The sequence below is a fragment of the Vicia villosa genome, linkage group LG4 (genome assembly GCF_029867415.1).
Source record: "Vicia villosa cultivar HV-30 ecotype Madison, WI linkage group LG4, Vvil1.0, whole genome shotgun sequence".
Classification (NCBI taxonomy): Eukaryota; Viridiplantae; Streptophyta; class Magnoliopsida; order Fabales; family Fabaceae; genus Vicia; species Vicia villosa.
This window is the reverse complement of record NC_081183.1, coordinates 71360272-71370520: the sequence shown is the minus strand read 5'-3', so window position 1 is coordinate 71370520 and position 10249 is coordinate 71360272. Positions and strand designations below refer to the sequence as shown.

The 10249-nt window shown below is 35.3% G+C and overlaps 1 protein-coding gene across 1 annotated transcript; it reads right to left on the bottom strand.

The window, feature by feature from the left end:
* Positions 1-1699: 1699 nt before the first annotated feature.
* On the bottom strand, positions 1700-2236 carry LOC131597360 (B3 domain-containing protein At2g33720-like). Its single transcript, XM_058870065.1, has one exon. It carries the CDS (start codon positions 2234-2236, stop codon positions 1700-1702), a length of 537 nt encoding a protein of 178 aa, XP_058726048.1.
* Positions 2237-10249: the final 8013 nt, after the last annotated feature.

Genomic DNA, 10249 nt, shown 5'->3' with positions numbered 1-10249 from the left:
ATATATATATATATATATATATATATATATATATATATATATATATATATAGAGAGAGAGAGAGAGAGAGAGAAGAGAGATCAAATTATACCCGAAGAGTTACACCATAAGTTACACTCGCTCATAACTTCATTTCGAATAAATCTTTTTTAAAATCAACCGTTAGATTGAAATATACTATCATATTGATCATATCTATAAAATTTGAGATTAATTTATAATAATTTAATATGTCACTGAATTACATCAAAATTAACGTTATATAAAAATTCATTTTAAGGTTAATCTTTGAATATCTTGATGGTAAAGTAAATCATTATAGATAAATTTCAAACTTTTTAGGTATGATCCATATGATAGTATGTTTGTTAAGAATTACAAGTGTGAGTGTGGGGAAATAAGTCTCACATTGGATAGGAATGTGGTGACTTGAGCATTTATAAGTGGGAGAACCCACTCACCTATGACGTTCAGGTTTTAGGTGGAGAAGTGGAGTGTCTCCAACAAAGGTGTGTTGTTCAAAGAATGGCCCCATAGTATACTCCTCGCTCAGCACCCCCAATCGGTATTCTAACACTTGGTATCAAAGTCGTTGGTTCGAGAAAGGGAACGACTTGCTTGTATAAAAAATACCCCACATAGGCAAAGGGTAAGAGTCCCACATGTGGGTAAAGTGTCTCGTTGAAGAGTGTTAACGGAGGTACAAGTGTGTGGAAGAAGAGCTTCCACTTGAGGGGGATCATTGTGGTAAAGACTCACACTTGTGGGGGAGCGTTAAGAATTACAAGTGTGAGTGTGGGGAAAATATTCCCACATTAGATAGGAATGTGATGACTTGAGCATTTATAAGTGAGAGAATCCACTCACCTAACAATGTTTCCATCCAATGATTGATTTTAAAAAATATTTATTTGAAACGAAGTTATCAGCAAGTGTAACTTGTGGTGTAACTCTTCGTCATCTCTCCTTATATATATATATATATATATATATATATATATATATATATATATATATATATATATATATATATATATATATATATATATATAAGAGATCAAATTATACAAAGAGTTACATCATGAGTTACATTCTCTTAATAACTATATATCGGATAAATATTTTCTAAAATCAATCGTTGAATTGAAACACACTATCTTATAAATGATACCTATAAAGTTTGAGATTAAACTATAATGATTTACTATACCATCAAGATATCCAAAAATTCATGTCAAAACAAACTTTCATATAACATTAATTTTGATGTAATTTAATAACATAATAAATCATTATAGATTAATCTCAAACGTTATAGATAAGATTTATATGATAGTACGTTTCAATCTAACGGTTGATTTTAAAAAATATTTATTTAAAATGAAGTTATTTAACTAATGTAACTTGTAGTGTAACTTTTCGAGTGTAATATGATCTCTTTTCTCGAAACTTTTCTTGTCTGTGTATCTGTGTGATAGAGATGTCCAGCTGGCTCTACAATCGTAAGGTAAGAATGAAGAAAAAAGATATACATAAGATAAAAGAATGTTCAAATAAATAAAAGTCAGTTTGAATGTTTCAATTAATTGCAATATGACTTGTTAACATGATTGGGTAGCATATATAAATCGAACATCAACTAGCTATATATTTCACAAGAAATTTAAAATTATTAGGAACAACAAGTGAAGAACATCGATTATGGCATGGGCATAGCCCTTTTAAGAACACAGAAATTGAAGGTGCGTTTAAAAGGATCCCATTGAAATCCAATCTCATCTCCTTTCTTAAGTTCTCTTCTTCTCACAAAATCTTGATTCCACTTTCCAATAAGAACATAACTCTTGGACGAAGACCATCGCTTTAGAACGAGTTCGTGCATGGTGTTTGTTTCCATGTCGCAAACATGAACCGGGGAACCTTCCTCGCTTTCTGCAGCTCTTGCTTCATCAACCTCCAACATAGGCAAAATTTGTTTCTTCACTAAATCTGCAGCCAACAAGAGTCTGCTCAAGATTCCTAGATCACTGTCTGTTAGTGTCTTCTTTATCTTCCATGGATCATCGTAAAGCTTAAGTGTTGTCGAAACTGATCCCTTGTTGTTTTTCTCTTCTTCATTGTTATTGTTGTTGCATAATCTTCTCTTTGAAGTTTTCATGTTGGTAGTGGCTTCATCATACGATTTCCTCTTCTTCTGAATTTGCTCTCTTTCATTTCCAAAGTGAATATTGTTCATGTTGATTTGATGGAATTCAGAACTTGTAACAAATATTCAAAGGGTTTTCAGAATATATAGGTGCAGTTTTGTATATACAGAACTTTATATAGAATAGTATTTATGAAATGAGGATTGGTTTCATCTTTTCATAGCTTTTTTACATTAACTTTTTAATAATGTAAAATGGGATAAGAATATATTGATTGATGAGTGCTTCATTCAACTTCCTTTTGTTCAGTTTTCTTTCTGCGAATGAAAATAAAAATGCTTAAATTCTCTCTTTTTTGTTTTTATGTGATCTTCATCTCCTTTTCTATTGGTTTAGATTTGAAACTTGTAATAGGTAGCATGGGTTAATTAAACTTGGTGATGTAAAGATAGAAAGCACGGATAGGATTATGTGATGGTAATGAAACACATAGAGGCATGTATAAGATAAGCTTAAAGAAGGAGAATAAATAAATTAGACATAACTCATTTAAATCACAATCATAATCTTCGATTTGTCTAATATTTTGTTGCTAAATCAAGCATCATGCACTTTTTGTCCCAAAAAGAAAAAGTGTGAATATTAGAAGTTAGGCTAAATTACAGTTTAGTCGTTCAATTTTGTCTCATTTATGAAATTAGTCCCTCTATTTTAAATTCAAACAGTTTTGGTTCATTTATTTTAAATTTAAACAGTTTTAGTCATCTCTGACGTTTTTTATTGAAAATCGATGAGATTTTCATTGTTTAATCAATATTTTTATCTACAAAGTTCAATAATAAGTTTATATATGATTATTTGTCATGTTTTACAAGTAATTTATCATTTAAAAAAATTAAAATATACTCAATTTTAAGTGTAAAAATATGAGAGAGGGATCGTGTTAAAGGGACGGATTACAGCAAAAATCCGAGGAAAAATATTTTGCTGTATCGCCAACTTTTAGATCACCTTCGGCAGGAGGATGTATTATCACTACTATTCATATTCTAAGAATTATATTTCTAATATCAACCATCTTCTAAATAATATATTAAACTTTTTTTCCTACATGTTGAATGCAAGATTAGATACTCTTAGGTGCTCAAGCAGATCTTGAAGTAACAAGTAATCTATTTCCATGTGCAACAGAAAATTGAGGATATATAAAGAAGGATGCATACAGAATTTTGTAGAGCCATAATAAAAAAATCAGTTGGAAAAAACTTGTCTAACACAATGGTGCAAGGCCTAGGACAATGTTCATGCTTTCGCTGACTTGTAATGGAAATCTCGCGACCAAGGACAGACTGTTGAGGTTTGGAATGTTGGCAGAAGATAAGTGTGTTCTGTGACAAGTAAGAGACCATACAACATATTCTGTTTGAATGTCGTAAACTGAAGTGCATATGGAAAGAGGTCCTCGAGTAGATCCATATTCAACATAAACTTATGGTTTGGGAGAAGGAACTTGATTGGTTGACTCAAGGATGTAAAGGGAGAAACTAGAAATTGAAGGTGATCTTATGTTCTGCAGCTGAAACCATCTATGCCATTTGAAAATACAGAAATGATATGATTTTTGGGAACACTGTGAATAACAGTAGAATTGGGATAGAAATTATAGACATAATTATATACAGGTGTTGGGCACATAGTAAGCTTAGGCCTCACGGTGCACTTATCCTATAGGTGTAGGCTAGTCTTTCAGTTTTGTATTTACAACATTTGATCACATGGGCTGGATCGGTTGCGATCGCCTTGTATATATAGTTTTTTTAATTAACTAAAGATCATTGGTTAAAGACCATTCCTTGTTCGGGAATCCTACTTAACCAAACGTGAGAGGTTGTAGATGAAATACAAATTGATGAGGCAGAGGATTGAGATAGCACGTTGTCGCTACCACAAAAAATGGGACCAGAGTCGCCACTAATATATTTATCCCATTGAGGGAACGGAATACCAGCAAACCTAACTCGAAATAAGAACAAGGCCTTTCGACTAGAAAACAGGGTACGGGAGTCGGTTACGCAGGGGGAATGTGCTAGCACCCCTCACGTCTGTCGTACTCGACGGTATCCACCTATGTTTGTTTCTATTTAAAGGGTATAACTATTACTAATGCAATGCATGATTAACCTAAGAGTTTTTTTAATAATTATTGTGCTCTCTAGAGTTGCCTCTATGCCTAAGTATCCTCTTAAGAAGAATCAGTGTGTCGTAGTTCTGCTCAAAATTTTCTATGTTTTGGTATTTTTTAGATGACCAGAGGTTAAGGTCACAATCCACGATGCTCGATCTTTGGATACTTACACGCCTAAGTATGGAATGGACTTAACATGTTCTTAGAAGAATAGGAACATTAGTTTGTGTTTTTTGAGGTAGAGGGATGATGAACAATTCCCACTACGGGGTCACTCATCATCTTTCTACTTTGTTTTACTTTTGAACCATTATTAGGTGATTTGAGTGTTTTTTGTTGGTGTTTTTTAAAGGGAATTTACTTTGCGAGTTGAATCACATGAGAGTGTATAAATGGCGTCGAAGCAGATTAGGGAATATATCCCACTCACTTCTATTCCACTTAAGTAAATGAAAATGTGATTCGCCTCTTTATTGATTAAGTGTTTTATGGTCACCAAAAAAAAAGAATGAATAAGGGGGACTAACCTATTTCTCTAACCTAATTGTTATCTTAAAAGTCTAAATCTTAACTAAGAGATTTAATATCCTAAGTGACAATACTAATTTGAAAGAGTAGAAGAAAGTCATTTAAGTTGACCTAAATCAACTTTAACGACTAGGGGTATTTTGGCCATTTCACAAAGTACAAAAATATTCCCAAAATGAAAAGAAATAAATTCTAAACTAACAAGAGGGAAATCACAAACACAATTTTATTTATATCAAGCATAAAGCTATTTTGATGAATTAAAAACTAAAAACTATGTATTTTTTATTATGTGAGCCAACCAAAAATTAAAGGAAAACAACAATTAAAAATCCTAAAAAAAGGAACTAAGTACTCCTAAAATTCTAAGCGGTTAGAAAATATTTTTTACGATTTTTCATTTGAGGAAAAAAAATGAATTATCAAATAAAAGAATAAAAAGAAAGCTATTTTTTAATATTTCCAGAATCTGTCAACAGGGAGGGGTGTATTAGTAAGCAGTTATTGAACTGAATTCAGTTAATGGCGCATTGGGCCAAAAACAGAAGGGGTGTGCGAACGAAGCACTCAGGCCCAGCTATAAAACAAATGGGTTGATGTAAGCAGTTTGGGCGTATGGTAAACAAAAACGCGTTTTGGCCCAAGTATCAAACAAGCTTCAGCCCAAAACCTCTTTCAATTATTTCCTTTTGATGCTTTAGTAACTATTATTACTAGTTCATTTATTATGTGGTCTTAGTAAAAACGTGACATACATGTGTGACTTTATCAATGGGTCAGGTTGGTTTTAATTCATTAAGGACAAAAGACAAACCCTTAACCAATCTCAGTGTGACACGCGCATGGCCAATGACTAGAATAAAACAAAAACGCAAAAAGATGGGAAGCATGAGCCAACAAAATGCTGCAACGCATACCCTACATAATGAAACATGCACAGACGCCAGAGAGATTCTCCGGTCGTCTTCTCCAGCCAACCTGCGGCGGAGACTCATGAAAAAATTCCAGAAATCAAGGACAACACCACCACCCTACTCGGTTTTCAACACTGAATCCAAATCCATTCTTGGATTTCTCTAATTTTTCTTCTATCAACCTAACCGAAGTGAATCTATAAAGACTTAACATCCAAGAACTCATCCAAAGCACATGCATCTTGTAGTAAAACAATCTTAAGCATTCATACGACTCAAATAAATGATTCTAACATTTAAGCTACAACAACTCATGAGAGACGAATCAAATTGCAAAGAATGCAAGAATTTTCACACAACATGCTCACTAGAAATTACATACATGAGATTATATGACTGAATATCAAACAACTCACCTGGAGAATCAAGAACGAAACTCCAGAAAATCTACATTTCAAGGATCCGGATCTTAGCTTCGTGATTGCTTCAATCCACTGTGAAATAATATAAGTTCTTGTGTAGCTTTTTGGAGATTGAATGAGGTGAGAATGAACTTCACAAATCCTCAGATGTGGCACAGAAAATAGACTCAAACCAGATAGGAACCATGGCTCTCTTTGCATGAAACTGAAAGTAGTGATTAATGCTTGATGGCTGATGGAGAAGGTTGAGAAGATGATGAAGACGAAGATGGAAGTGTTGAAGGTGAAGTTGCTACGAATCTATGGAGGTGGAAGGTTGAGAAGATGATGAAGACGAAGATGGAAGTGGTGAAGGTGAAGTTGCTACGAATCTATGGAGGTGGAAGCTTGATGAAAATTGGTATAGACTGTATCAAGAAGATGAAGATTCAGTTTTGAGTTTGTTGAAGTTTGTTATAACTTGTAACAAACTTTTTCTTTTGAGAGGGAGTGAAGAAAAATGAGAGAAGAAAAGCGGGGAAAGATGAGGGGAATGTGGAAACTGAGAAAAGAAAATGAAGTTTTTTTCTTTGAAATGAGAGGGTTTGATGTGTTATGTAGGAGAGTTGTATGGAGTGCATGGTGTGGTTACCTGTAGTGGATCATTTCCTCTCATATTTAGTGAACAAGGGTTTGTTGTTTGTATAAAGTTTCTTTGGGTGCACCATGCATGACTTAAAATGGCAAATGATATCATGAAGTAATCTCACGCATATACTGCAGCAACAAGCATTATACTAATGTCCTTTAGGCCAAAAACATCTCATGTGGCTCACTTCATATACTCATAACTCCAGACATGCTTCACCATTTATCTTAAACCCAGGCTCAATGAGAAGAAGAGATGGAGTATAAGAAGATTGGTGATTGGAGATATTTGAATTGAGGCTTGGAAGTGTAAGAAAAACGATCACAAACATTGGGTGCACCATTGTACTAGCCTGCACGCGCGTGACTTGGTTATGGCCAGAGATTCTTGTCAACATTCATTCTTCAGCCCAACGACTTTGGATTTTCATATCACATACAATACGCCAACCCTTTCCATGAATGTTGGACCATTAGAAAGAGGGGATATAAGAGAATATGGTTGCATTGGATTGAGATTGAGGAGATGCCCATGGCTCATTAAAAATGGATTCGAAATTGATACGCCATATGTTCGATCATTTGCTGCGTGCTGGCCTTACATTCTGGCCTATGTCTTTGGCCACGCATGACTTGGTGAAGGAGTAACTTTAAGCTTCTATATCTTCTTCAATATGCATTCAATTGGCTTGATTCTTTGCTTATTAGATGGAGGGTATAGAGAGGAAGAGATTAACACCAAGCTTAAAGTTATAGGATTTTTGCAATGCCCTAAAATTAGCTTTCAATATGGCACACCAAATATTCGTGGAAATGCTTGCGTGTGTGCCTTATGTTTTGTTGGGCCATATGACTTGAACCAACTTGCTTCCTCAATTTTCTTGCTCTTTTATCTCTTGATCTAAGTTTCAAATGAAAAATTCTCAACTACAGGATTTTGAAGGAAATGACTAATAACAATCAGACCTAACCAAAGGATGCCTGTTACTACAGGATTTTGAAGGAAAGGACTAATAACAATCAGACCTAACCGAATGATGCTTGTTACTACAGGACTTTGAAGGAAAGGACTAATAACAATTAGACCTAACTGAAGAACGTCTGTTACTACTGGACTTTGAAGGAAAGGACTAATAACAATCAGACCTAATTGAAGAATGCCTGTAACTACAGGACTTTATTGGGGATGTTAATGAACACTGAACTTGGAAGTGATGCCAATAAAAATTGGGCTTGACTGAGAGAAGACTAGTAACGACGAGACTCAATTATGGGAATTACACGAGAAGACTAGTAACAGCGATGTTGGTGCTTGCGGAGCACGAGAATTACATGAATCCCAAAGGCTAAAAGGCAGGGTTTAACTCTTCAAGATTGGCAATCATTTGAACTGCCACACACCAAGTATGGTTATCCAAATGATCGATATATGAGATATTACCCTCACTTTAATTGCACTCGGCAAACGGGAAAATAACTACGAAGACTAGTGACCACTAGACTCGACTAGAAGATGTTAGTAAACACTGAAAAATTACGGAGATATTGATGTTGAGAAGCATAAGAATTACATGGATCCCTCAGGCCAAAAGACGAGGTGTAATTCTTCAAAAGTGGCAATCGTTCAAATTGTCACACACCAAGTATGGTTATCCAAACTATTGAAAAATAATATGGGTGAACGCCCATCCTCATACTCACTCTTACTGCATGCAGAACGTGGGAAAGTAACCATAACAAGACTAGTAACGACTAGACTCGACACGCAGATGACAATAACCACTGAACATTCACGGAGATATTGATGCTTGCGAAGCGTAATAATTACATGGATCCCTCAGGCCAAAAGGCGGGGTGTAATTCTTCAAGAGCAACAATCATTCGAATTGCCACACACCAAGTATGGTTGTTCAAACGATTGAAAAAAATGAGATGGGTTAATACCCATCCTTATTCACACTCTAATCTGCACGTAACATACAGGAAAATAACCATGGAGACAAAGATTCTGACGAAGAAAGGCATTGTATCCAATCCACATAGGGGAAAGAACGTGAGACTTCTTCTGGGGATATATTACTTTGTACTTTTGAAGCACACACAAACTTGGCTTATGCATTGATGCATGTTTGAATTTTTCCATGCCGTAATGCTCCATATTCATGGAAATGCTAAGCATTTCGTAGATGCAATGTGAATGCAATGTTTATTATATGTAGAGATAACGAGGGCCCTTTAGAGAATTTCCACTGACTTGTCGATCGAACTTTGTCTCTGACCTCGGGAGAAACATCAGGGAGAATCCCTTTAGTGTTAAGAACTCTTTGGGATAGATCTTGATATTCTGGAATTAACTTGCAAGCTAAACTTTCTGGTTGTTGACTTGCGGAGCGTAGAATAACTTATGACTTCTCATCGTGTGCCACTATTTGGAGGATTTTCAACTTGAGAGGATTCCCTCAATTCACCATGTTAGGGACGAGAAATCCGGATAAGGAACCCTGGTTGGGAGGAGTGGAACAACTCCGAGGAGAAATAAACTCCTATACTTGGGGAGAGAACAAATTTCCAGGAGAAATAAACTCCTATGCTCGGGGAGAGACTTTTTCTAGGAGAAATAAACTCCTATGCTTGAGGAATGGAATTAACTCTCATGAGAAATAAACTCCTATGCTCGAGGAGAGTAACTTCATAAATCTTGCTGGGGAAAAAATTATGATACTTCTCCAATCTGTGATGGTCGACTGCACTTTACAAGTGAATGACAATTCCTTCAATATGAACCAAAAGATTATGCCTCAGGCTGCCTGACTTGCGAAGATATCTAATTTACGAAGACATTTACCTCGAAAGGATCCTTACACCAAAATTACTTGAGATAATCTTCCCCAGCATATTCATACATTTGAAATAGTCCCTCTCCTGATCAACGAATCTTTGAAGAGATTTTTTGAATCTCGACGTAACTGCCCCAGATTGACTGAATTTTGAGAGAGATGTCTCGACATCACTGCCTCATATTGGATGAGAGCAAAAGAGAGATTCCTCGACTTGATTGACCTACATTAATTGAATTTGAGAGGTCAAACCTCGACTTGATTTCCCAGGATTATGTACATCTTATCAGAATCCTCGAGTTTACTTCTTTAAAAGTCAAACAAACTGTGGAAGTAACTTCACCACACTCAACGGAGTATTCAAACCTTTCCCGCAGGATACTTGATCAAAATGCATCTACTCAACAGAGTATTCAGACTTCTCCCCTCAGAGTAGTCAATCAAAGAAGGCCTCAACTTATTTGCTCAACTGAGCATTCAAACCATCCCTTTAAGGTAATCAATCAAAAAACATAAATTGTTCATGCTCAACAGAGTCTTCAGGAACTTGCCCCTCAAAATCAAACAATAAAGGCCACAAACTACACAT

Coding starts and splice junctions, on each gene's coding strand:
- LOC131597360 (XM_058870065.1), bottom strand. CDS start 2,236: ATGAACAATATTCACTTTGGAAATGAAAGAGAGCAAATTCAGAAGAAG.